This window comes from Chondrus crispus, genomic scaffold, assembly GCF_000350225.1.
Source record: "Chondrus crispus Stackhouse genomic scaffold, scaffold_52, whole genome shotgun sequence".
NCBI lineage: Eukaryota > Rhodophyta > Florideophyceae > Gigartinales > Gigartinaceae > Chondrus > Chondrus crispus.
The window spans coordinates 371,872-397,522 of NW_005178485.1; the positions used below are offsets into that span (position 1 = coordinate 371,872).

At 53.4% G+C, this 25,651-nt stretch overlaps 8 protein-coding genes; 5 read left to right on the forward strand and 3 right to left on the reverse strand.

Annotated features, from left to right (window-relative positions):
- Positions 1 to 786: 786 nt before the first annotated feature.
- CHC_T00006822001 (hypothetical protein) lies at positions 787 to 1,257 on the forward strand. Its single transcript, XM_005709883.1, has one exon. The coding sequence runs from the start codon at positions 787 to 789 to the stop codon at positions 1,255 to 1,257; it is 471 nt and encodes a 156-aa protein (XP_005709940.1).
- A 47-nt stretch (positions 1,258 to 1,304) lies between these two features.
- Positions 1,305 to 1,493, forward strand: CHC_T00006823001 (hypothetical protein). Its single transcript, XM_005709884.1, has one exon. It carries the CDS (start codon positions 1,305 to 1,307, stop codon positions 1,491 to 1,493), a length of 189 nt encoding a protein of 62 aa, XP_005709941.1.
- A 901-nt stretch (positions 1,494 to 2,394) lies between these two features.
- On the forward strand, positions 2,395 to 4,542 carry CHC_T00006824001 (hypothetical protein). XM_005709885.1 is given in 2 exon segments: positions 2,395 to 4,434; positions 4,435 to 4,542. 1 exon segment carries the CDS (start codon positions 2,395 to 2,397, stop codon positions 4,432 to 4,434), a length of 2,040 nt encoding a protein of 679 aa, XP_005709942.1. The 3' UTR covers positions 4,435 to 4,542.
- A 1,397-nt stretch (positions 4,543 to 5,939) lies between these two features.
- CHC_T00010220001 (NADH:ubiquinone oxidoreductase B8 subunit) lies at positions 5,940 to 6,641 on the forward strand. XM_005709886.1 is given in 4 exon segments: positions 5,940 to 6,025; positions 6,193 to 6,299; positions 6,444 to 6,598; positions 6,599 to 6,641. The coding sequence occupies 3 exon segments, from the start codon at positions 5,940 to 5,942 to the stop codon at positions 6,596 to 6,598; spliced, it is 348 nt and encodes a 115-aa protein (XP_005709943.1). The 3' UTR covers positions 6,599 to 6,641.
- A 3,986-nt stretch (positions 6,642 to 10,627) lies between these two features.
- CHC_T00010095001 (Sm-like protein, LSm7) lies at positions 10,628 to 11,745 on the reverse strand. Its single transcript, XM_005709887.1, has 4 exons — positions 11,493 to 11,745; positions 11,163 to 11,290; positions 10,894 to 11,074; positions 10,628 to 10,770 (listed from the first exon to the last, which is right to left on the reverse strand). The coding sequence occupies exons 1-4, from the start codon at positions 11,743 to 11,745 to the stop codon at positions 10,628 to 10,630; spliced, it is 705 nt and encodes a 234-aa protein (XP_005709944.1).
- Positions 11,746 to 11,782: 37 nt separating this feature from the next.
- Positions 11,783 to 12,846, forward strand: CHC_T00006827001 (hypothetical protein). XM_005709888.1 is given in 2 exon segments: positions 11,783 to 12,589; positions 12,590 to 12,846. The coding sequence occupies 1 exon segment, from the start codon at positions 11,783 to 11,785 to the stop codon at positions 12,587 to 12,589; it is 807 nt and encodes a 268-aa protein (XP_005709945.1). The 3' UTR covers positions 12,590 to 12,846.
- A 191-nt stretch (positions 12,847 to 13,037) lies between these two features.
- CHC_T00006828001 (hypothetical protein) lies at positions 13,038 to 14,213 on the reverse strand. XM_005709889.1 is given in 2 exon segments: positions 13,038 to 13,085; positions 13,086 to 14,213. The coding sequence occupies 1 exon segment, from the start codon at positions 14,211 to 14,213 to the stop codon at positions 13,086 to 13,088; it is 1,128 nt and encodes a 375-aa protein (XP_005709946.1). The 3' UTR covers positions 13,038 to 13,085.
- A 4,105-nt stretch (positions 14,214 to 18,318) lies between these two features.
- CHC_T00008823001 (ATP dependant DNA helicase) lies at positions 18,319 to 23,009 on the reverse strand. Its single transcript, XM_005709890.1, has 7 exons — positions 21,200 to 23,009; positions 21,003 to 21,116; positions 20,430 to 20,960; positions 19,930 to 20,381; positions 19,796 to 19,832; positions 18,603 to 19,592; positions 18,319 to 18,572 (listed from the first exon to the last, which is right to left on the reverse strand). Exons 1-7 carry the CDS (start codon positions 23,007 to 23,009, stop codon positions 18,319 to 18,321), a joined length of 4,188 nt encoding a protein of 1,395 aa, XP_005709947.1.
- Between the last annotated feature and the right edge of the window lie 2,642 nt (positions 23,010 to 25,651).

The following is a 25,651-nucleotide window of genomic DNA, read 5'->3' on the forward strand; positions in this document are numbered from 1 at the left end:
CGTGATGCAATCATGGGGCTAAGGGCTGGGTTTACAGACGCTCTTGGGTAGCCAGACGACTCATACTGTGGCTGAGTAGTAGCGACACTTTGTGTTTGCGACGATGTTTTTTAAAATAACTTGAGTGCTCACCTCAAAGGATGCCCTGCTGACTGCTAATCTGGTTGCATTGCCTTGATGTCGAATAGCAATACGATAAATATGCACTGTAACAAATGATCCTTATGCTGTGCCGGTATTTGAGAAAGCTACCTCTGATTGTGTTGCAGAAGAGAGGGCATTCTGCGGTATACTGTCGAGCCAAATGCAAAGGCAGCTGTGATGCCATTCGTGTTCCTCATGCATCAGAAACTGATTGTCGGACCCCATATCCACCGGGTATCGCCTATCTCAGTATGGCATGGGTGACATGGCTCCACAGCACTTTTTCGCGTTTCTACTTCAATGCATTCAAGATTGTATGCGTGGAAGTGAAGAGGAGTTGTCCTCTTCAACAGGTTGTGGTCAGGGCGCGAGAAACCTGTTTTTCCCGAGGGATTTGGCGAAGTCGGCCAAACAAGTGCCGTTTGCGCCCTCCAGCGTGCCTGAAATTAAAGATTTTCACCGTTTGTCAATAATCAAGACCCAGGCCTCATTTTTATTTCTCCAGTCAACTTTTTTTGCACTCCTACCCTAAGAAAGCGCTCAGACATTATTCTCTCACACGAGTGTCATCTCCGCTGCCGGCCTACCCATTATTTCCTTGTACCTGCAACCTTGACGTCGACAGAAGAGCCGTCCCAAGCTATGCAAGCCGGCCACGGGTCGCAGCCTGACGACGTAGGTGTCGAGTGGTTGAACGCCCCGGCGGCGTGGGCATTTTATCTAGGAATTGTCGCAACCGTTCGATTCTTGATCGGTTTGTACCCTGGTTTGCGAGATTTTCAAGCATGGACCTTTGTCAACGTCACTCACGCAGTAATCACCTTTTACATCTTTCACTGGGTTAAAGGAAACCCTTTTCCAACGTACTGGGCAGCGTCGATGCCATCAAACGACAGGCGCACCTGGTGGGAACAACTCGACCATCGCTGGCAGAACACGCCGTCCCGAAAGTTCTGCACGGCAGTTGTGTGTGTGTTGTATCTTTTCGCAGTGCAAACGACACCACCAGCTTTCCACACATACCATTTCATCAATTTCGTCGCTTTCGTCGTTCTCTTCATTGCAAAGCTCCCCGCCATGGATTCTGTACGCATTTTGGGCATTAACAGGTGATACCCAAGTATCCTTTCAGTCCTATTCTACTAATGGATTTACTTTGAATGTATACGTCGCAGCTCGCATTTCCTTCACATTTAGCTGAAAGTATTGCGCGGCTTCCTCACATCCAAAGCATGAGGAGCCTATGGTGGAGTCAGTATCCAGAGAGAGCGAAACAAGCGCAAACCGGCGGGCATGTTATGATGCACGCGCCTGCAGTTTTGAGAATAATTCATTTCATTCCTACTTGAATTGGCTGTGCTTCATCATGCGCGCCGCTTATCGCCCTCCAGTATTTGTACGTGAGTAGTGCTTTGTCTGCTTAATCGTCAATCAGGCAGAGTTGTAAATTGTATCTGCCGTTCCTATTTGTCATCTCTGACACGAAAGGTCCGTGCCGCTAACTGAGTAATGACCCTAGTGAGTGGCGTTATAATGTTGAGTAGTTTTTCTCTCTCCATGACGTTGCTCTTCCCATGCGGTTACATTTGTTTGGGATAAGTACGTGTAGATGGCTACTTTTGGCTGCTACGGCGTCCAATTCTGTCAGACAAGTTAATATAGTCTTGGAGTCCCAACGACAGACACTCTTCTGCGCATCGAAATTTTCGCACTCATCGAACAGCGATGGTAGTCGTTCGCAGCTAGCTACTCACACAAAAAAAAACCCTGTTGAAATTTCCCGCGGTTGGGAGCATGCCTGTTCTGAATAAAGCTCTGCTGATGCTTCCCTATGGGAAGCGTAATGATCTTGATCTCTGTCAAGAAACAAAGTTTAAGGATGGAGGTAAAAATGATGCGCATCTGCTGAACCCGGTGGTTAAATACTTGGGGTCAGCAATTATCGACCCTGTGTTCCCCTGGCCGCATGACGTTCGGTTGCAATTTGTTGCTGCAGATGGCTCTATGATATTAGCGCAATACCATTGGCTGTGACGTTATTCTGAAGGAAAGTTGACCTTTGATTTTTGCTCAAAGGTCACACTCCCTCCTCAACGACACACTACTGCCTCATCATAATCCACAAAACTGACAGGGAGCTTTTTTGTCATCGGCCGAATGTCTCCCATCCCACTGTTGACCCGTCGGAACGTCTCCGTGAAGAACGAGGTCCTTCCGAACTCCCTCATTCGTGCTACTCATTAGAGAACCATGAAATGGTCTCATCATGCGACGGGAAGAGCCCTTCAGTCCAGCGCGTTCGTGCAGAGTGTTCCGAGAGGTGTTGCATTGCGGAATTCTGCAATCAGGGAATCCTGTTTTGTCCAAAAACGGTTTGCACACGTTCGAAAGAGGCGAAGGGCTTTTATAGTGGCATCTGTGGCAACAAGTGGTACCACGAAGATACATCAGCAGGATGTTCAAGCGTTGATTCCTCTCCAGGCTGCAAAACCACGCCCTGAACTTCGCTTCCTGCAACTGCTGTGGCAAAACTGGAGAATACTGGTGCCTGCTCTAGTTGCTGCATTAGTGGCCAGTTGCTGCGCTGTCGTTCAACCTGTGCTTCTCGGGCGAATTATCGCCGTATTAGCTCGAGCAGAGACGCTCCCGCAGACCGTCGCAAGGTCCAGTCTACTTCGAAAAGCAGGAGGCCTGGTCATTGTTTACTGTATCGAACTAACATGTACAATCACTTTTGTATCATTAGTGACACGAAGCATCGACAGATCATTGCGGCAACTACGCGAAACCCTCTTTAGGAAGACCCTGCGCAATGATCTTGGGTTCTTCGACAATATCGGTCGCTTTGAAATTGAGAAAACCATTTCGAAAGACATCAGTATCGTGAGGGACAGTATTTGGGGGAATCTTAGCCGGGACCGCGGTCTTCGCGCTATGTTAGAGATATTCCTCGGTCTCGCCTTATGTCTTTCTATTACCGGCGTTGTGGGCGCACCGATATTTGGCGGTCTGGTTCCGGTGGTAGCAACCCTTGTCGCTCAAATGGGGCTGCGAAACGGTCGACTGGCATCCGCTGTGTTTGCTAAAGACTCAACAATCCAGTCGTATTTAAACGAAAGGCTGCGCGGAGTCAGATTAGTCAAAGCGTTTGGTGCCGAAAAACGGGAACAACGAGATCTTGGCAATCTCCTTGACAATGCTGAGGTCGATTCAAACAAGTTTGGTGTGAGTAAGGCGATGACTGAAGGGGCAAATAGAGTCGGCATATACTTTACTATCATGACATATTTTGTGTTGGGAGGTCTCATGATTTGTGCCGGGAAGATAACTTACGAAACTTTCGCGTGCTTGACAGGATTCATCTGGATTTTGAATTTCGCAATGCAGGGTGTCTCCTATACGATCACAGACGCCGCGAAAGCCGGAGCGTCGTTGAAAAGCATATACGCCCTTTTGGATCAAGCGAACGCTTTCGGCAGAGCGCAGAAGCTCATTAACTCTTCAGGTTCTCCGCAAACCAAGTTGAAAGGTGAAATTCAGTTCCATGATGTCAGTTTCCACTATCCCAGTAGACCTGAAGCTTCCGTACTGCAGGGTGTGAATTTCTCAATTCGACCTGGACAGATGATTGCCCTTGTGGGTGATTCGGGTGGGGGGAAGTCTACGATCGCAGCCATGGTGACAAGGTTTTACGCCCCAACGTCTGGGTCGGTAACAGTGGATGGCATAGACCTTCAATCGTTGCCGAACAAAGTATATTCTCGGTACTGCTCGCTCGTTGACCAAGACCCTATTCTCTTCCAAGGCTCCATCAAGGAGAACATCGCTTACGGACTTCCAGATGAAGATGTCAGTGATGAAGAGGTCATTCGTGCGGCCACTGAAGCGAACGCCCATGAATTCATCGTGAAACTAAAAGACGGATACGACACAATTTGGAGCCCAGAATCCAATATCTCCGGCGGTCAGCGGCAGCGCATAGCAATTGCGAGAAGTTTAGTGAAGTCACCACGTATTCTCGTCCTAGATGAGGCAACTTCCGCCTTAGACCAAGAGAGCGAGCGTATTGTCCAGAACGCCCTTGAAAGAGTGATGAAGAACCGCACAGTGCTCATCATTGCACACAGATTGAGTACGGTGCGAACAGCGGACAAAATTCTTTTCGTCAAAGACGGTCAAATTGTCGAAGAGGGTACCTACGACCAGCTGTGTGCAAAGAAGGGTGGGTATTTTCAAACCCTAGTGCATTCCGCTACGGAACTGGTGGGAAACGCAACCTCGTCTATTTAGGTATGTAAGCTGGAGTTCGGGGATTTCCGAAAGAACCCGCAGCATGAGCCTTGCACTTGTGCGAATGTTTTTGAAACACTTATCGGTGACGATTTTCTCAGCGACAAACTGTGTGCATAACACCCATTCATTCCATTTGTACCATAGACGCATGCCCCCGTTTTGCAGGTACTCAACAAAAGAATTTCCTGAAATCCTTGAACTAGGCTTGACAACGTTAGCGTAGTACCACAGCACTGATTCTGATTTTTGAAATGGGACCTCTTCTACATGTACCGGCAGCAAGTTTGGAGAAATTAGTATGCAACAGCAGGACTCCTCTCCTGAAATGACAGATATGCAACTTCGAAATCGTTCCAGCTCCCTTAATATTTGCCTGACGGCGTACTTCGGCAGAACTCTTCGTTCAGTATAACTGTCATCGTGATACGCTTGGGATTCAGCAAGCGCAATCAATGATTGCTTGACTTGTAAGACAGGCTTTTCGTTGCTCCAAAATCTGGCCTTCGTCAGCCGCCATATATTGTTCCATAAACTAAACAACTTGTGATCTAGATCACAAAGTCCAAGTTCTAACTCATTTGCCGCTTCTAGAAGAGATGGGAGTACGGCTCTCAACACTTTTGCGTCGTGCAAAATGATTGCGCTGGCTAGAATTCCGTACCATCCTCCTCCCAACTCTGGGTGTGGCGTTGCCAAAAAGTTGGTGTCGTTTTCAAATTTCACCTGAGATACGTTTGAGGCAGGCATTGTTCGCTGTAAGACGCCTGGATTCGCACCTTTTGCGCTTTCTTCGAAATGGCCAAGCAAAGCCTCTGAGACAGATACAGAAGCAAGAAAAATCTTGACAACTTGTTTCACCTTCGATAGCGGTAGTTCATATGGAATGGCAGTATGGGAGACAACCGTTCCATCATTCTTGAAAGAAACAAAAGCAAGGAGTTCTGGTTTTTCTTTGATTAGTGTTTCTTCTACCATTGTGAAAGCAGCATATCAAAGGTATTGGATTCAGTAGTTATCCTCAGGGGGCTTGCACGTATGATGCGTGCCAGGCTCTCTTGACCTGCAAAAAAATCGTATTCTCCTCCCTTAAAACAATAACCCTGCACACGGCTGGTGAAACAGCTTCACGCGAGCTTTGTAGATCCATCTCCGACCAGACGACCCATTTCCAACACTGAACGGATGTGCAAGACAGGTGTTTCGGGAAAAGAAATGATCCGGGAGACAGTTTGAATAAAAAGAAATATTTGGAAACGTGTGCAAGTACAGCACTGTACACGTGTACAGTCAATGCATTCTACAGAGCATATACAGTGCACTGGGGTCAGATTTGTAGCGTGTACGGGGGCACATTTTACGGTTTCGTGAATCCACACATTGCTCCATTCTTCGCCAGCGCTCGGTTTCGGACCAGATCCCATAACTCGACCTATAGCACGCATCAGTGGCTGAGCTTCGACCGCCTGTCTCGTCACTGGTGAAAAGTCAAAAGCGATTCCATCATGAGCTGGAGAGCTCGTCTTTCGCTGAGTCTGAATGAGTTGCGTGTCGTCTACTGTGCCAAGTCGGCGTCAAGCAAGGGTACCAGGTGCGTTACTCCTGGTGCATGTTGAATATCAACCTGAGCATTATTCAATATTCGTTTAGAAGCACTTTGGATCCACAGCGATGCGAAAGAGAGGCAAGAACTGACGGCTTAAGTACTTGCTGATCACAACCTCACTGCGAACGGAATATTGCACGCTGGGCGAACAGGGACTTCATCAAGAACAATTACAAAACGTTCAAAGTGCTGAATCCGGGACTCCCAATTTACATGCGACCTAGCGATGGTGCCCAGCCCCATGTCGCTGCGAGATATGGTGAGTCTACAAGTTCGAATAGTTCATTGCGCGCGAGATATGTTTCGAGAGGAGAAGGCAACCAATTCATCACACAGTACTAATCTTTGAATAATCTCTTCTCTAACTTGGACCCTTCGCGCAATTTCCTCGTAACACATACAGAAAGAGGAGTGTATGAGGTTCGCGACGTTACTGGTCTATCCGAGGCGCAAGTTTTGGGCGTAGTGCAGGAGTTGGAGGCGGCTGCGCCACACATTAATTCTACCGTTGGAGGAGGGATTGGGGGGAACAAGTTTAAGCTCGCTGATATTGTCTAGAAATTGTCCTGACATAAAGTGAAGCATTGACTTGGTGCATTTTCGAGCTTAGTGAGAAGGCGCCGTTGTTCATGCCACTGCGATGTCCTCTGCAACTATATGATTCATTCTGGCTTACCCGACAGAGCCTGCACCGTTACCAGCCGTGTTTTCTGATTTGTCAATCGGGAGCAATTTGTTTAAAACAACAATCTGCGACACGCCCGTTTCGGCGCAAGTACATGGCCTACACTGGTAATTCTGCTGTTCTTGTTTTTTCTTGTTTTCTTCGGCAACCAGATGCACACCTGCAGTTCAAAGTATAAAACAAGTTTTCCATGATAACTCTATACTGTCCGATCAGCCGGCGGGGTTTGTATATATGAATAAAGAAGGATATACCATTGCTACACTCTCGTTTCCCCTGGGCAAACTCACATCTATGCTGTGTTGCTTTATGAGATACCCATGAGTCCCCGTCGGCGTTTCCGAACCTTGAGAGAGAAGGCATGGTGGGTGAGCGCGCAAAGTATTGTCAATGCCCTCACTGTCGGTATCATCATTGCAACCTTTCTGTTTGAAGGCATGGTAAAGGATGCATCAAAAGACAGTCAACAGTTGCTGCCATTAACTATTGATGACTCAGCTTCAATAATCTCTCCATCTCATGAACTTCATCATAGTGATTTAAAGATTGCGAAAGAAGTTATGGAAGTCGAAATCCGTGGGGCATCTCACAAAGAACCTATTTCATCCCCTGATTTGACCGGGAACACGTCTAAGCCTTCCATGCAAACGACACCGACGCTTAGAGCCGACACCCCCATCAACAGCAGTCAAATCGTTACCAACGTTTCGATGAAGAATGAAAGCACGGCAAGAAAAGCTCATGAGAAGTATGAGGCTCCTTTGAACGCATCACCCTCAGATGAGGCCACACAAAATGTTTTAAAGTCTCCTCAACAATTTGCAGCGAAAGAGTTCTTCTCTGGCAATACTAAAAACAAGAGTGATATTTCCGCAGGAATCGAGGGCTTCCGTCAGTTCGCAGGGGACAAAGCTTTAAAAGACGCTTTGAAGAAGCGAAAATCCTTAAAGTCAAGTGAAGACGAAACCACAGGCGATTTAAAACATGATGTTCCTAATGTCAACCTTGATATTCAAAGCAAGCCAGGCAACTTTTCTTTCTTGAATACAAACACCACTGAAGAGGTTTCGCGTCAATTTCAGGGCATAGAGAAACGAGCAGAGAATGCACAGTTGTTTGAGGCGGAGGATGTGACGCGTCTTTCGTACATGCTATATCGTCTCATTGTCACCCACAAGATTTCGAGTCTACTTGACGTGCCATGCACAACAAGCATTCAATGGATGCCTGCTTTACTGCAAAGACTAGAATTTGAGATACCCAAGTTTCATTATCGCTGCGTAGTCCCTGATGATGAGCATCTGGTGACAGCTGTGCTTAACTACAAAGATCTTGGGTCTGCTGTGTCTCGAAAAGATTCCACTTTCTGGGCATCGAAGCTCCCAAGAACAGACCTAGCTTTCGTGTGGTATGGAATAGGTTATATGCCTCCCAAGGAATCTTGGATGCTCCTCAAGGCGCTTCGAAAAGCCGGTACGAAATACGTCGTTGTTCCGAATCATCCTGATGTTACCCGCAACCAAGCGCGGAAAACAGACCACGGACGGGTTAATGTCAGGAGGGCACCGTATTTGTTCGATGAGCCGTTTCGCCTAGTGAACAATATCAGCAGCACATCCATGCGAAAACAGCTCCTAATGTACGAGCTGGCAGCTATAAGGAGCGACCTAGCTTAAGGTTTAATGACGGGAGAAATATAACATGGAGTTCGCGGTCATTGCCACTACTATCTACATGACTGTGCAAGATGATGATTTGTGAAGAACTGAAGACTCGTTCACGCCGATTTGTATGAAGTGCAGCATTGAACCGATGCCTCCGTTAGAAGTCACTAAGAGTTTGGTTTGTGGGTTCAGATAATATACAGACCCTGTCCTCATGGGCAGTAGCGCTTTCTTTCCTTCTGTTTGGATCACTCCTTCGCCACTAAGCACAAGCAATAAGGATGGCGCACTACGCAAATCCCAGTAGATCAAGAGATGTAGATATAGAAAGCAACGTGAAAGTAAGTCGGGTTAGATTTTGATTCTGGACTGATCTAATACAGACACTGCAATTTTGAAGATAGGCAAACAACAACAAAAAAACGTACATTGTCTCTGCCATTTGCTGAGCAGTATTGTGCGGCAGTTTGAATTCAAGCAGCTGGAAGTCTGGAACTGGTGGAACGAAGGACACTCCGGAGTCGCTGAATCGTTCTCCGTCTGAAACCTGTAAATTTGCGACAAAAGGGCAAAAGGTTAGATCCTCTGAACTAACAAATGATGACACACGCGCATTCAACTGGTTCATGGTATTTATGAATGACATTGTCTTTGCAACACTTACTTCCACTGCAGAGTCGTCGTAACTCAGAGATTCCAAGAATTGCGGTATTCGGACCTCCTCGTTTGTCAGACCGCCATCAACACTAGATTCACTGCACGACGAGGCTTCGATATATTGGCCCTTCAGGATGGAGTAAGGTTCCTGGGGATGAACAAAAACCGCGTTTCCAGGCTCGAGATGAATGTGATTCAAGAAGTATACAGAAAAGCAAGCGGGATCATCGGGATACAGTTTGTGCAGTTCCACAAGTTGCATATCTTTCTCCGTCAGAGCGTCTTCTGGCATTCTTTCCATCCGTTCTATCGTGGCACAGAGGCATTTCTGCATGAACTCGCGTGTCCGAGAAAATAAGTTTGTGAATATCACTCGGATATGTGAATGTTTGACCTTGGCTGACTTCACGATGTGCACAAATTGATCTGTTTCTGTGCGACCAACTGCAGCTGCAAACTCTGGGACCCTAGACAATTCGTTCACAATGTCGGACGCTGCTTGGAAACCGAAAAGCATATCGACTTTGGATAAAGCAACCAGCATGACTGACTTAGAGGTGGTGTCCATGCCCGAGGAGGGCTCTTGCGATGCAAATGCCTTGACCGTAGCATCGCTTGGGTGCGCATGTAGACTTTGGGGTGTAGAAACACATGCGATTTTCAGAGAATACGGAATGCCTTTCGCGTGCAATTTCGAGTAAAAATCGACCACAGAGGAATCAACTTCTATAACTTGGTTATGTATGTGCTCGCGCAGAGAGACAGAGGGAGTAGAAGCCAGGACAGCTTCACTGTGCTGCGAATGCGTGGTGATGACAAACTCGCTGTAGGGCTTTTCTGGATCGATGGCACCAAACCGGTTCAGGGATCCCACGTGGGCAGCAAGGGATTGCTGCCCTGGCGTTCCCCATGGAAAATGGGTCGTAGAGCCGTAGAGTGGTATCACCAGCGGATGAAGGGGGTTACTCTCCATTGTGAGTGGGATATGCTTCTGTGGTGGCAGTATATGTTTCCTTGGCGTACTTGGTTTCCCTGGGGTGACTAAACGTGCATGTCGCAGCACCATTCGAGAGACTAAGGCAAGACGACGTTAGATCTGTAGCAAAAAGTTGAATTTGGCAGGGGAGGAGCAAATGTTGCTGTCCTTAGTAGACGAGGGCGAGAAACTGAAGGTATGAGGCATGAGGTGCGGCCAAGCAGAACTCAGCCATGAAGAAACACATGCTGACACCAGTGGTACGTCATGGGCCACTGCTGGTGTAAACATCGTGAAAAATCTAGTTTTAGGGTCAAGCACTCCGACAGCACTACTGCTGAAGCACTTTCCATTCCCTGGCAAACAGCTCATCAATATTTTTTGGTTTAGAATTAAACTGCAGTTCCGGGTGTCATGCGGAAGTCCGCCTGATGTACTTCAAACATATTGAGAGCTACTACTGGTTCCAATAACTCCAGAGGAATCCTGCTGTAGGAAGTGCTGGGGTTTCGAAAATCGACATGAGGCGTAGGAGTTGGATTTCTGTGCCACCTAAGCGTCGTCAGCATGTCGCTAACTGAGTGACATCTTCACATCCAGGGTTGTCACTGAGCGCCATCTTGCACAAATGGATTTTCAATCTGCGTGACGCCGTCCACGGGAGAGATAGTCATTACAGAAGTGCCGCGTGCTACCAATAGGCCAATCTTCCTTTCTTTGCCACTGAGTCGATACGGGTCCGTAGGATCTGAGATGATGAATTTCGCAAACCGTCGCAGGGACCAAGACAGTTAGTTTCACAACGACACAGGCGTGATACCGCTTCTTAAGATGCGGACGAACGATAGAAGACAGATTTACAGAGACATACCTCTGAGATCTTCGACTGCTTCGTCAAGGACGACGTTGAGCAACTGGTCCCATCCTTTCAATATACCGTGGACCTGACGGCCGCCAGATAGCCGGACTTGAACCTCCTTGTCGGCGTGTTTCGAAAGGTCGAGAATCACCTTTGGCGTTTGCGACTTGCGCTGTGGCTTATCGCCGCTGCTCTGAGGGATGGGAAATGGCGCCAAGTTAGAGAACAGCTCGTGCAAGAATTGCGATCAAAGGTATCATGCTACGACACTTTTCACGTACCATGTCGTGTGAGTGAGAGAGCTTCGCTCGCCGTTTTCTCTGCTGCGCAAGGCTACACAACGGAGAGATACTCTCAGCTCGAAAGACGCGAAATGAGGTGGGGCTTCGAGTGCTTGTTGAGAGGAAGGCTGAAAAGGGATCGTGAGACGCGCTCAGAGTGCACCGAGAGTTTTGGTACAAGTACACGTGGATACAGTTTACCTGGACACGTATCGTATCACACGTGTATCGTATCACACGTGTATCAGGTGCATTACTGTACTCGGGTGGGTCGTGCCAGTGTGCAACGTGTAAAGCCAGAGGAGGACAAGGGCTACCGAGAGGATAAACCTGATCTCCGAGGTGAGGTGGTCAACCACCTCTCAAGGATAGGGTTTGTTGTGGACAAAAATATGTGAAAATAATCGCTCTGACTTGCTCTGTGATAATCAGATCTCTTCTCGTCGCCATACAACAGTATTGCAGTTTCACCACCATTAAGGAATCCCAACCCCACGCCCGTCTCAGGCATCTCATCCTCAGGGTTTCCCACCATTCCCCTCCACCTGCAAAGTCCACGACAACCTGCACACGCGCTCCCCATCGTCTCAAAACTGCTCAAAACTGCAACAGGCAAGAAAATGAAGGCGTTCGTACCTACTTCGGGGCTGGCCACCGTATCTGGCTCGACCGTCGGCAGCCGTGATAACCTCACCGCGTTGCGACCTACCGCCGCCACGCAGACCGTGCGTCGCTCGTCAGTGCGAATGAGCACCATCACCTACCCGTATACAGGCAGCGGCTACGGCGCGGCTGGCGTGCCGTATGGCGGTGATCCCGTGGGCCAGTCTTTCAGAGAATCCAAGACAGCCGACATTGTCCAAACAGCCGCTTCCGTGCCTGTGTTTTCCACGCTGGTCAGTCTTCTTCGAGAGACCGGTCTCGATTATGAGCTTGCCAAAGGTGGTCCATTCACGGTCTTCGCCCCCACGGATACCGCTTTCGCTTCTCTGCTCGAACCCCATGGCTTTAAGATTCTCGCTCCATTACTTCGCCCCGAAAACCGCGGGGAGCTGAAGAAGGTGTTGGCCCACCATGTCATCGCCGGGGACGTCTCCTCAGGCGCGATTCTTGCCAATGGAAAGATGGACTTCGTTACTACGGCAGGTTGTCCAATCTCTCTAATGGGCTATGGCAAGAGGATCTCGGCTGGATCTGCCGCTGTCGTGAAAGCAGATATTCCGTGTACTAATGGCGTCATTCATGTCATTTCGTCGGTGCTAGTTCCTATGTCATACGAAAAACCACCGACTGGCCCACCTAAGAAGAACTTTTTCAATTCCACCGTCCTCGACCTCTACAAGAATAGGCTTACCCCGCGCCAGGCCCTCGGCATTGACCCTTTGCCAGAGGGTTATGACTCTGCAGCGTTGTCCAAGTTTGAGTAGGGATGCCTCTAACCGTATATTGTTATCCTGTTGAGACTTAGGCGAAACAAGTCGTTGACCACCGAGGCTGTTCTTGTCGACAAAACAATGCTACTGCGGGCCTGTGTTTCGTGGAAGTTTAGCGAATCGTGCGGGCGTGCCATGCACTGTGTGTGCCATTTGCTTGACATTTTGTTCTGTTTTTGTTGTCGAAGCAGAGCATTGTAGAATTTGAGATTTGAAGTCTGTCTCAACCCTTAAAAGTACTTTCTCACGAATTGTTTGCGCCATTGCCCGATATCAGACTTTGTCCGTATGCTTGAGGCAAGTCTGTCTGAGTATTTATGTCCTGTTTCGGAAGTCATCCACTTTCATGAATCGACAAGAGGCCACTACTCTCTGCTGCACTACGCACGGAGCCGAGCTACGTATGCGGGGCAGTCATAATCAGGTCAATTGGCGACATAGCTTCAGCGACATACCAACAGAGTTGGACAAAATATTGTTCTGTTGGACTTTATGAAAACTGAATGGGATGTTTCTCTGCTGTGCGAAAGTATGCTTCTAAAGCATCGTCTTCGGCGGCCCTGCGAGCAATTGAAGGAAAGATATGTTCATGCTTGAACTTTTCGCGGGCGGACTCAAAACTGTGAAGTGAGAGAGGTTCTGGAAGCCGCTCCTTGTGTCGTTCGTTGTACCACCGGAAGTGACAGCAGTCAAGGAAAAGGCCTACAGCTGGAGCCGGGGGCACATTGATTAATACGTTTTGTTCAAAGGATTTTTGGACGGTATCCTCGGGGGCATCGGAGTTGTGAATGAGTACTGCCGCGCTCACCATTTTGCGAATTTGATGCAGCATAAAGCTTTGACCTCTTACATATATTCGGACCCAGTGTGATTGTGCGTGATCGGTCAGCAAAGGACTATCAAGATGGACCGGCTCCATGTCACAGGTAGCCTTTGTGATGTAGCGCATAGCCTGTTGTCTCGGAGGAATGGTGTGATCCTGGCCGACTGTGTAGTTGTGAAAACGATGAGACCCTTCAAAGAGGTTGAGAGTGTCACGAAATTGTGCGAGTGACTTGTGACCACGCAAAGCGGACAAGGGCAACATGTATTCGTACCAGCGCTCTCCGCAAGACGCTTTTGCCGAAAAGCTGCTGGTCGTGTACTTGATGCCGAACAGTCGCACATGGTCGGGGAGCTCGGCGTTGACGCGCGCGGTGGTCAGCTCAAAGGCAGCGCCGCTTTCCTGTTCATCCTTGTTGAAAAGAAGTTTTGCGGACACGACGTTCCCCGCGGCGCTGACGCCGCGATCCGTGCGGGCCGCGACTTGCCACTTTATCTTTGGCAGAAAGCCGAGGTTGTCATCGGAGATGGCGCCTGCGCCATGCAGAGCGGTTTCTAGGACATCTGAAACTGTGTCAACGCCGGCATTCCGCTGCAGGCCGTGGTATTTCGCTCCGTCGTAGGCGACCAACAAGGCGACCTTTCTCTTAGCGACGTCGCGATTCCTCGTTTCAGACCTCGGGCGCGAATTGATGGCGGGCGTTGTGCAAGCACGCCACCTGACGGTGGCAACCTTCCGGTGTAGTGCATGCCTTGTACGAAAAGCGAGCGATGCGGGGGGCGCGAGAATAAACATATTGCAGTTGTTGGTGCTCTCAAAGTGGGTCGTTTGTGTCTTGTCAAAAAATTTCGGACGCAACCATGCGATGACGAAGGCTCTTTGGCACCGTCTCAACTGGCGGATGGTGCAGAGGTCTTCACAAGTGTCGGTCAGGCCGCTCTTAACGCAGCGACCGGGACGGAAGTACTGTAGCAAGAAGGTTGGGAGTCGGTCCTGAGAGGAATGTGAATTGAAGCGCCCGAGACGATGCTCCCTCTACAGTACATACTGTACTATGGTAAACACTATTTTAGAATAAAACAAGTGGGCTCCGTGCGCGCTTCGCGCGCCAAGCCAAGTCCCTTCCTCCTCCGCTCCTCGTTCTGCACACGCTGTCGTTCCCCGCCCCGCTGCTCCCCCTCCCTCTGCGCTAACTCTCCCGTCTTCTCTCCGGTCTTTGTCGCCCCTTGCCCCCTCGTCCTGCCACACGTTACTCGCCCCTGCGCGTCGCGCCCGGTCCGCGCCGCCGCCCTCTGCGCCGCCGCCCGCCTGTGTCGCCTTCCCCCCAGGCCGCCGTTCGGTCCCTGCAGCCCGCAAACATGGTCAGCGCCGCTGCCCTCCACGCCGCCGCTCGCTTCCGCCTAACACTGCTACCTGGCGGCGGCTCCCGGCCCCCACCCGCCTGCGCGCGCCCTCCTGCACCGCCGGCTGCGACACCTGCCCGGCTCGCAGCGACCACTTTCCACGTTCTTCGCACCTCCGTGATGCGCGCGGCCCGCGCCGCCGCCCTCCGCGCGACCGCTCACACCACTACCTCGACCGCTACTTCCCAAGCGCACCCGTCCACCACGTCCCCGCGCCGCAGGCACACCCCGCCCACCAGCCCACAGAACGTCTCTGCCACGCCCGCGTCCGTCCGCCCCGCCACTGCTACCCACCACGCACGTCGCCCGCCACATCTCGCCGCGCACGGCGCTCTTCGCCGCGTGCTGCCCGCTCATGTTGCGCAGAAGCTCCACACAGCTCGCCACCACGCGCGCTTCGCCCGCCCGCCGGTCCAGCAGAGTCTCCGCCGCCGCTTGGAACCGCTTTGCGTGGAGCTGCATGCACACCGCGTCCGCGATCTCGCGCGCACGCCCGTCCCACCCGCCGCACTCGCCCACCACGGCGTCAACGCCTGCCTCCGCTGCTACCCGGCACACCACGTCCGTCACCGTCTCTGAGCAACCCAGTTAGCGCCCGCTCGCCGTCGCGCCTCCCCCGCCCCCCAACACGCGCGCCCGGTTGAAGCCCGCTCGCCGTCCCGCCTCCCCCGCCCCCCGGCACGCGCGCCCGGTTGAAGACCCTTGTAGTACTCCACGCCGTCCAGCTCTGGCCCGGTCCGCTCCCGCGCCCTCCCCTCCCCCACGAGCACGCGCGAGTGTGGTGATCCATGCCGCCCCGCCTCGGCGCCCCCCACCTACCCTCCCCCACCGTCCCCATCGCTGCCCCAGCCCACATCTCCTCCACGTCATCGCCGCACACCCAAAACCGCCCTCCGCCCACCATCATCTTGCAGCCCATCGTTCCTATCGCCGCCCGTCGCCGCCCCGGCCCGCACTTCCTCGTCGCCGCGCATCCACATCCGCCCCCCAAAGTGGGAGCACCACGCGCTGCGCAACTCCGCCTTGAAGAATTCCAGCCCCCCACGCACAGCCCCCCGCGCACCACCGCCCCGCTCACGTCGCCACGAGCCTCCGGTATTTCGGGCAGCCCCGTGTCTCACGCGTCCGACCCCCTGTCGTACGCGTCCATCTACCACACCGCCGTCACGTGCTCGCAGTGCCCGCCCCAGTTCCGCCCACAATGTAGATCCGCGTGGCGCGGTTTAAACGGATCCGGGCTAAAATTTGTAGTGTACTGTAGCTCGGCCGCACTCGGCAGTCCGCACAGTTATTTTAATTTTAAAATTTAACTTGTCGCCACTTGTCAGCCTGTACTGTAGTGGGACCCCGCCCCGCAGTCCGCACAGTAATTTTAATTTAAAATGTTACACTTGTCGGCACTTGTCACCGCCACGTGTCCCCGTGGCGGCCTGGCCTGCGGCCAGGCCCCGCCCGTGGCCGCCACTTGTCACGGTAGCGCCAATGGCAACGCGGGAGCGCAAGGACATACAGACACACACAGACACGGATTTTAGTAGTTGTAGACAAGTGGGCTCCGTGCGCGCTTCGCGCGCCGAGCCAAATCCCTTCTTTTTCCGCCCCTCGCCCCGCACCTCCCGCTCCGCCGTCCCTTCGTCTCTGGTCCACCATCGTTGCCGGCGTTCCCCGCCCCGCTGCTCCCCCGTCCTCTTCGCTACTGCTCTCGTCCTCTCTCCGGTCTTCGTCGCCCCTTTCCCACTCGTCCTGCCACGCGTACCGCCCCTCCGTGCTCACTCTGGCTGCAGGTCGCGCTGCTCTCGCCACACTCGCCTCAGTCCTGCTCGCCACCCTTGCCCAGGCCGTTACCCTGGTCGCTACGGTTGGCACTCCCGTCCGCCTCAACCTCCGTACCGGCGAACCCGTGGCCCCCCGCCCATACTGCCCCCTCCCTCTCCCCGCTTCTGCTCTCGACTGTTTCGCCGCCGCCCGCGTTGCCTGGCGCCTGCGCCGCGAGGCGCTTCGCTTCCTCAATCCCCGCACTCCCACTTCCGTGCCCCTATCCTTTCGTTATTCTATGGCTCTCACGCTCTAGGCACACGCCCGCGCAATCACACCTCACCCGCCGCCCCGCCCTACTCCACCCGGCCCCTCTACTCGTGCGGCTCGCCCCGCTCCCTCCCGCCCTGCGGCGGCCTTGCCCTCTCCGTCGCCGGCCTCCGCCCCTGCTGCTGCTCTTGCCGCTCCCAAGTAACCGTCGCCTCGCGTGCCCGGGCTTGCACCCCCACCTCGCCTTCCGCTCCACCCATTTCGCCGCCTGTGCACCTCCCGCTCGGCTTCCTGCTCCGACCTTTGCAGTTACTGCTCCCGACGTCCCCACCCTTGCTGCTGCAGCCGCTGCCCCTGCTTCGTCGCGTGCGCTCTCAGCGACTCTCCCGCCCTCCGCTCTCCTGGTTCCCCTCCCCTCCTGCCTCCTTTGACCGCCCTACGATCCCTCCTCCCCTTATGATGCGCTTCCCCCATGCCCCGCCTGCCCGCCTCTTCTTGATCAAGCCGATCACAGCCACCTTCCCCTCTGCACGCCGTTTCCGTAGGCCCTCCTTCTCGTCCGTCGCGGTGCCGCTCCCGCACCCACAGTCATCGCATTTAGTCAATCTTCCCTCTCGTACGCTGCGAACCCCGCGGAAGGAGCGCAGCGCGACCGCCTGGGCGTCAATTCCCGGCCCCCCCTCACCCGCGCGCGTCTTCTTGCGCCGCCACCCCCTTCCCCCCCGGGCGCGGTCCGGCCCCATCCGCACGCGCTCCGCACCCACCTCTCGGGCCTCGTCAGCGGCCTCTGCCTTCACCCACCGTGCACGACCCTCGCGATAGCGTGGCCATGCGGGCCATGCGGGCCCCCTCGCCCCCCGCCAGTGACACACCGTTTCCCCTCGCCGCTGCCGCCTCTGAGGTCATGCGGAATTTTTAAATGACCCACGTAATTTCTGCCCATCCCGTAGCCGCCACGTGTCCTTGGTGGGCGCTTGGCCTGCGGCCAGGCCGCCCCGCAGCCCCCCGCCACTTGCCATCGCCACGTGTCCCCGTGGCGGCCTGGCCTGCGTCCAGGCCGCCCCTCACGTGGCCGTGACGTGTACACCATGTCGCCCCCGTGCGCCCAAAATTTGTTTTCCCGCGAAAAGGCACATCGGAAAATGGAAAATATTAGGCGCACCAATCAGCACAGCGGCTTCCACAGAGCGCACCAATGGCAACGCGGGAACGCACAGACGCACAGACTGTCACGCCACGTGTCCCCGTGGCCGCCGCCACTTGTCCGCCACGTGTCGCCCGTGCGCCAATGGCAACGCGTGAACGGACAGATCGACAAACAGACAGACAGACAGACACGGATTTTAGTAGTTGTAGACAAGTGGGCTCCGTGCGCGCTTCGCGCGCCGAGCCAAGGAAGCGTGGAGGAACACTATTTGGGAAGGGTGGCAATGAAAATATGTAAAGACAATGGCGTTTACTTTTTTTGGTAACTACTGAAGGACCTCGGGGTACACTACGTTTCGCGTGGTTTCATTGGACTCTCGAGTGAGGACAGTGACGTTGCCTGGGTGAGTAGTCCTTGATAGTGCGACATAGAGTTGACCGTGCGAGAAGCAGTGATCTCGTAAGTCGAGACCAATGCGGCCACTGAAGGATTGGCCTTGCGCTTTGTTCGTTGTAAGGGCGAAGCACGTGCGAATGGGGAACTGCGTTCGGGTGAAGCCAGGGATGAGAAAGTTGTCGTCTCCTGGTCCGCAGGGCATTCGAGGAAGACACAGTCTGTTGCCTTGGTGTGACCCGGTGGTAACGTGTAGAAAGAGCAGGTTGTTGGTCATGTTCTCGATGACATATCGCGCGCCGTTGACGTCACCGGTAGCGGGATCGAGATTGCGCAGAAGCATGACGATGAAGCCTTTCTTGAGCTTGAGCTTGTGGTCTGGTAGAGCAGATCCGGCGATCAAGGTGTTGAGCATTTCTGTGGGATAGATCAGCGCGTTGGTGTCTTCGTTCTCGACCTTGTCTGCGCTCAAATACGTTCGATACGATCCCGGAATCATGTTGCCGATGACCTCGTTGACTTCCTCGAGCGGCCTGTTCTTTGTGGTGAGTATAACGCGCTTGGTGAGCCAGGCAGGGTCGGCGTGATTGTCTCGAATGCCTTGGAAGACCTTGAGGCATAAATTGCGGATGGTGTGCTCGAACGCAACGGACTGTGGTAGTGAGATCCATTCCGGGCGCTGTTCGCCTTGAAGTCTGCCTTCCCCGACGCTGAGGAGGAATTCTGGAAAGTTGAGAGCCTCCACATCTGCTGCAGGGTCCGCTCGGAGAGCAGCAAGGCGCATGTTCTCGGTAAGGCGCAGGAATCGGCACTCTCGATACAGCGGGGAAGCCTTGACGCACGCACTCACGATTTGACCTCTGGACCCGCCCGGAACGACGGGAAGGATTTGTCTAAAGTCTCCAGCGAGCACGAGGAACTTTCCTCCGAAGGGCCGGTCGGTTTGCATCAAGTCGCGAAGGGAGCGATCGACAGTCTCAATGCAATGTCGATGGCACATGACGATCTCGTCCCATATGATGAGATCGACTTGTTGCAGTGTACGGCCTGTGTCGGAGTTTGCGGAGAAGCTGCACGTGCTTTCGGCAGATACAGGAATGGGAATCTTGAACACGGAATGAGCGGTGCGTCCACCGTCGAGCAGCACAGCAGCAACAGCAGACGTAGCGACAGCGATGACCTGCTTACGGCGCGTACGAAGGAAGTCTTGAATGGCGCTGAGCACGAATGTTTTGCCTGTTCCGCCAGGAGCATCGAGGAAGAAGAGACGACCACTTCGTGTCGGCATAGAAGGTCCCGCAACGGCGCTTAAGGATCCTTGAAGCAATGCAGAGACGGATACGCCTGGAAGCAAGGAGCCCACTATTTCGTCAAAGGCATGACGTTGATTTGTGTTCAACAGCGGCAACGACGTCTGTAGTCGCCCTTCCCACTGCTGCGCTCGTGCTTCGGGGGTCTCGATCTCGTTTTGCTGTTCCAAAGCGGGCAGGCTGTCATCGGGCAGTGGGAGTCCGAAGTTTGCGAGCGTCCAGTCCGATCGCACGGTCTGCAGAGCCTCCTGTACCTCTCGAAGTACGTAAGATGTGGCGTGGTGATCATCGCGAAGCTGCTGTCTTCGAATGGGTTGTCTGCGTGCACGATTGCGAATATCGGTGAGAAACATGTCCAGGTGGTCGTTCCACAGCGAGAGAGGGTCCGAAGGCTGGCAGTGTGCCAGAATCGTAGCAAACAGATGAGAAAGAGGAACGAAGCTTGACCGGAATGAATCTCGGATTGCGTGCTTCCACTCGGCATCGTCGGCCAGCAAACCGAGTCGTAAGCAAGCTTGTCGGAAGCTGGTGCACTGCTCGCCGTCGATATTTCGCAAGTTCTCGAAGGATGTTGCCGCTGGCACTTGTGTGAGGAGGAGGCGAAGAAAGTAGCGCTCACCCTCCCTCGGACTGACAGTGTAGATTCGACCGACTACGTTGGCACCTGTACCACTGAAATCGTAGGCTTCCTCTTCGCTGGTGGCGTTCCGTCTTCGCAGGGTTGCTCTTGGACTCCATGACTTGGTGCGTGTCTTCCACGTAAAGTACCTTGGAAACTTGTGGTACCGAAGATGCCTCGCGCTTGGGTACTTCTCGTTGGCTTTAAACCACTCGGTCAGCTTCGTACCTGATGCTGGTCGAAGCGCCGCCTCCTGCTCTCGCCCTTCCTCAAAGTATACTGTATGGTGGTTGGGCAGATGCACCGTAAGTCTGACCACTGGAGGATTGCGATCTACAATGTCAAAGGAGAATAACCTCCATGCGGCCTCCGATGCCGAAACGTATCTGGCATCTTGGAAGTTGGAGATCTCGTCGTGGCACTCGTTCTCGGCAGTGATTTCCATGGTCACTCGGTCTTGTCCCTTGCAAACATACTTGAAGAGGTACTTGATTCCGCCAACGCGTGACACCCAGAGTTCCACATTCAAATGGCAAGCGAATGATCGTAGAAGCAGAGGACTGTGGGGAACGACCCAGGAGTTGTCAACCACGACGGATTGCTGTCGTCGGCCAACACGGGAGGGTCGCTCGATGGAGACGTCACCTGCAGAGGGGGACCTTCTGCGGTACGTGATGTAGTGCTCACTGTCGGACTGGCTGGTTTCGTGTTTGAACGATTTTGGAAACTCTTTCCTGCAGTACTGCTCGCCCATGCACACGGCTGTTGGATTGCGTTCTCCACATGGATTGTGAATCATATCTTGAGCACGACCTCTTGGAGTTCTGGATCTTGGGCAGACGGGATCTCGGCAGAGATAATGCGGTCGACGTTTTCGGGAGTACGCAGATCATTCTTGGAGACTTCATCTAGGAAAAATACAACGTGAGCGTGGGGAAGACCGCGTTTCTGAAATTCGATGACTCGTACATGGGCAACGACGGTTCCGAATACTTCCTCGTTGATGACCAAGGACATGAGATCTTTCATTTTGAGACGAAACACACGTGCGCACAGGTCCGGTCTGTCCTGAGGCGTTTGGTTCGGCAGTAGGGGTCTTGTGATCTCCGGCCAGCTTGGATTGCATGTCATAGTGAGGAAGATGTCCGGGTGGCCAATTTGGTTCGATATAGCAATGATGTCGTGCATCTGCTGCCTCATGTAGCGGTCACCTCCAATGTACGTGGAAGGGAGAATGAACAGTTGTCCCGCACGCACAGCATCGGCTTCATCTTCAGCACGACCGGAGTCTCCTAGGCTGTCGCGCAGTGAGGTGTAGTCGGCGGCTCGAAGCTGTGTCTGGTTGTGGCGGAGATACGAAAGCCTTTCTGCCTCCACTTTGCAGAACTGGTCAACCAAATATTGCTGAAAGAGTCGCGCTGCGTGCAAGATTGTGCTGAACTCGCCTGCTCTTTCGAACAAATGCCATCCGTAGTACATCATCGGAGTAATCTTGGTATATCTGCCGTCGTCATCACTGGAGAATCGAAGCTCTGGATACCATCCATCTCTACCGTTCGGGAACAAAAGCACGTAACTCAACGGATCGTATGCACGATGACTGACTGAAATCGGATCCAGCACTTCGTTCCCGTTACTGTTCAGAGTCCCTCGCCTGCGCACGACGATATCTCTTCGCCCAATCTCTCCGTCTTCATTTCCAGGGATCAATGCTGCCACTTCAGAAGCTTCGGGACCATTGTACCGGCGCACGTGCTCATGACTTGGCCTGCGGTCGGCATGGATGACCATCTGGTACGGGGCTGGAGTGTTGGGTTGAGGGGATTGAGCCCATTCTCGCATACTGAGAACAGTCTGCACGTAGGGGTTGCATTCGTGCAGCATGTGCGTCAGTTGCATTAACAGTGTGTCTTCCAGCCGTGTAGAGGCTCCGCCAAGCCTTGTGCGCGTTTGAGTACCGTAGTCAGTGTCGTGAATGTAAACGGAAGCAAAGGAAGGCGCCCGCCCCTCGGATGGCATCATGGGACCCATGTAATGGTACATCTCGCCCTGCATCGTCATTGTGGGGTTAAAATTGGAAGTACCGGGCCCTCTGTTCACCCATTTGGCGACCACGGACGCCATAGACAGCGCTGAATTGTATGCTCGAATGTTTTTACGGAAGCGGCGGGCCCTTGGAGTATCATCGATGAGAAGAGAGCGCAGAAGAGCTGGCGGGTCGGTGAGAAGGGGCAGTGACAGCTTCCCCTTCGCACAGCATGTGGAAAACATGGGCCTTGCGGCAGAGCTGCTCACGATGCGTTCTTGGACGAAATGCAGAGCTTTGCAGTGCGAACACTCAATATGGACCATGCCGAGATCGCAATACGAAGGCGAGGATTCGGGTAGTGGGGGGAAGAGCTGCCGAGAAGCCGTTCGAGCCTGGCCGTCGGATCGTTGCCGGGCATTCCGAGTCGGTGTGTCTTGTGCATCCCTTGATCGTTGGGTGGATAGACGTTCAAGGTCTCGCCGCGCCTCACGAGCAGGAGTAATTTCCTCGGCTCTAGCTCCTCGTGTCGCATTGCGATCCGCTTCGCGCCGTGCATCTCGGAGGGGGGTATTTTCTTCCGCTCTAGCTGCTTCTGTGGATCTTCGGTTTGAGTCTTGACGCTCATGTCTCTCTGGGGTTGTCGCGTCAGCTCTTCTCTGTTGCATTGAGATACGAGAGGCCTCCAATCGAGTTATGCGGTCAGGAGTGCTCTCAGCCTGTCTTGTGCGTTGCATAGATGCTCGATTCGAGGCTCTGGCACGTTCCGTTGCTGCTCGGAGCTTTGGAGACTCTCTGGGACCCTCTGTCCGTGATTGACCGGCTCTGCGCGCCCGGGTCCTCTCCCTGTTTCGACGAAGACGCTCTTCGCGCTGTTCAGAAGTCTCTGCTGCTCTTCGTGCTGCAGTACGTTCCCGGGCGGTTTGGCGACGCGCTTGAGCCTCAGATTCGGTGTGTTGTCCCCTCCGGATTCTCGCCCGAGCTCGACCTGCCTCACGACGTGCTTGAGCTTCAGATTCCGACTCTTTCGCTCTCCTTGCCCTTGTACGCGCGTTTCTTTGCTGCCTTCTTGCTTCTGCTACGTCTTCATCTGCTGGTCCCGCCATTTGTGTTATGCCCAGCGCGCTAGTGGTATCTCAGCAAGTGCAGCTAGGGTTGACGCAAGTGCGAGGGGTCCGTTGTAGATCGCTATGAGTCGTAGCAAGCAGTCCTCAAAGGTCTAAACGCAACGTCAGCCAGCTAGGTCGTCCGCGAGAGCACTTAGCAAAAGAAGTAACAGTAGGGCCTTTATTGTCTTGTACTATCCCGTGATCGATTGGAGCTTCCTCTTGTGCTTCTTGCGCGCCAGGTGTCGCCTAAAGTCGTGGGCACTTGCCACCGTGCACGTACACACCTCGCAGCGGAATGTGCGGCCCGCTTGAATCACTTGAGCCACGTGCCCCTCGGTATGCGCATGCCCGTCCCACAGTACCGCGCGCGTGCAATGAAAGTTGCAGATGTCACACGTGTACACGGGCACACTCCGCAACACAGCACTGACAGCTGGCAACGCGCGCGCACGCGGACGCTCGATTGCACGTGGCACACGTGCAGCTGGCAACGCGCGCGCACGCGGCCGCTCGATTGCACGTGGCACACGTAGCCCACGAAATGTAGGAATGATAGGCGGGGGCAAACGTATAACACGTGGGACCGGAGCGCGTGGTACACGTGGTGCGGGTGCTGGCGCAGGGGCGCGTGGGAGCCGTGGCACACGTGGGAGCGGCGCGCGCGGTACACGTGGGGCGTGCGCGCGCGCAATTCTGGGGACGTGTACACGTGGGGCGCGCGCGCGGAGGAGCTGGTTGTAGGACTGTGACACGTGTGGTCGCTGGCGGGGAATCGCCGAAATAGAGGCGGATCGGGGTCGCGGCGCGGCGCGCGCGGCGTAGTTCTTCTCTCTCTTCTTGCGTAGACACTGCGTAAAAAACCACACACCGTCAAATGTCAGTAAGCGTTCGCGTGCGCTCTAATACCGCGGGCGGCAAGCCGGCCGGATCAAAGAGGACAGTTAGTAACTTACTGATTTCGCGTAGACGGTGTGCGCCGGGATCGCTAGCGAACGCGAAGCGGATCGGGGCTGTATTATTATTTTTACTCTACTGTAGTGTTAAATTTAAATTCGTAAACTACTGTAGTGCCGCATTGGTGCCCGTGGTAGCCACGTGTCCCAGTGGCGGCCTGGCCTGCGGTCAGGCCGCCCCCAGTCCGCACAGTACACTTGTCACTGTAGTAAAAAATGAATTTAAATCATGGCCCCGCCGCTTTCTACACGTGTCCGCGTGGCCGCCTGGCCTGCGGCCAGGCCGCCCCGCACGTGGCCGCCACTTGTCGCCGCAGCGCCCCCGTGCGCCAATGAGAACCCGTGCGGGAGCGCACGAACACACATACACAAACACACAGACAGACAGACACGGAAATTAGTATACGCGGGGACTGGAAAAGAAGCCTTTTTTGCCCACATTGAAACGCTGTATGTACCATAGCTTCGAAACGAAAACAAAGAATCAGAATAAGAATAAGAATCGGGTATTTTACATGCAAAATAGTTCCAGTCTTCCAATGAATTCGAAACAGCTACCTTTCCATTCTATATGATATAATTGCCGAGGACAAGTACGCAAGAAAACAGGGCCCATAAACACTTTCCAAATATGCATTTCAATAAGGTTGTCCGTAAAATCACGAAAACGCGTGTTTTGGCGGCGTGTTTGCTCGGATTTTCTAAACGCAAAATTTTCAGACAACGCGTTGCCATAACTCACAGCATACCGAAAACTGGGGGCATGTGAGTTTTGCACGAGTTTCACATCCGACTGATCACAGCAGTGCCGGATCGACCCGTCCTGAAGGAAAACGAAGTGGGGTTTCCGCTTTTTCATCAGCACAAACGAGTCTCAGATTGCACGGGTCGTACCGGTTTGCGTTTTGGACGCCCCGCCCCTTAAATTTATCTGCCCAGAGTCCATCGACGGATCAAAGTACCGCAAGATCTGCCACATATGACGCTGAAACAACCGCGAAAGATAGACAAGTAGAAGCTTCTAAAAAGCGGTCCTCTCCAAACGGCCCCGTCAGCCTGTCAAGAAGACGAAACACATCGCCCTTTCGACTGAGAACCATTATATCCTTCTGGTGAGCTACAATATTCGCTTCAGCGAGTATTCGCGCAGCTGCACATGATCTGTCGGGCGGCACAACGTTGTACCAGACTTGCGTTTGTTGCGGGCAGGTATTTGCGAGAGGTCAGTTTGCAAAACTTGTGGTGGAC

Excerpts from the sequence above, each read along its gene's own strand:
- CHC_T00006822001 (XM_005709883.1), top strand. The coding sequence starts at position 787 with ATGCAAGCCGGCCACGGGTCGCAGCCTGACGACGTAGGTGTCGAGTGG.
- CHC_T00006823001 (XM_005709884.1), top strand. The coding sequence starts at position 1,305 with ATGTATACGTCGCAGCTCGCATTTCCTTCACATTTAGCTGAAAGTATT.
- CHC_T00006824001 (XM_005709885.1), top strand. The coding sequence starts at position 2,395 with ATGAAATGGTCTCATCATGCGACGGGAAGAGCCCTTCAGTCCAGCGCG.
- CHC_T00010220001 (XM_005709886.1), top strand. The coding sequence starts at position 5,940 with ATGAGCTGGAGAGCTCGTCTTTCGCTGAGTCTGAATGAGTTGCGTGTC. Across the intron at positions 6,026-6,192 it reads GCGTCAAGCAAGGGTACCAG|GGACTTCATCAAGAACAATT; the intron begins GTGCGTTACTCC and ends CTGGGCGAACAG. Across the intron at positions 6,300-6,443 it reads CCATGTCGCTGCGAGATATG|AAAGAGGAGTGTATGAGGTT; the intron begins GTGAGTCTACAA and ends TAACACATACAG.
- CHC_T00010095001 (XM_005709887.1), bottom strand. The coding sequence starts at position 11,745 with ATGGGGAGCGCGTGTGCAGGTTGTCGTGGACTTTGCAGGTGGAGGGGA. Across the intron at positions 11,075-11,162 it reads TCTCTCACTCACACGACATG|AGCAGCGGCGATAAGCCACA; the intron begins GTACGTGAAAAG and ends CCCATCCCTCAG. Across the intron at positions 10,771-10,893 it reads AGCAGTCGAAGATCTCAGAG|ATCCTACGGACCCGTATCGA; the intron begins GTATGTCTCTGT and ends TCATCATCTCAG.
- CHC_T00006827001 (XM_005709888.1), top strand. The coding sequence starts at position 11,783 with ATGAAGGCGTTCGTACCTACTTCGGGGCTGGCCACCGTATCTGGCTCG.
- CHC_T00006828001 (XM_005709889.1), bottom strand. The coding sequence starts at position 14,213 with ATGTTTATTCTCGCGCCCCCCGCATCGCTCGCTTTTCGTACAAGGCAT.
- CHC_T00008823001 (XM_005709890.1), bottom strand. The coding sequence starts at position 23,009 with ATGCAACAGAGAAGAGCTGACGCGACAACCCCAGAGAGACATGAGCGT. Across the intron at positions 20,382-20,429 it reads GACACGCACCAAGTCATGGA|CCTACGATTTCAGTGGTACA; the intron begins GTCCAAGAGCAA and ends GCGAAGAGGAAG. Across the intron at positions 19,593-19,795 it reads GAAGGGCGACTACAGACGTC|ACTTCCTTCGTACGCGCCGT; the intron begins GTTGCCGCTGTT and ends GCGCCATTCAAG.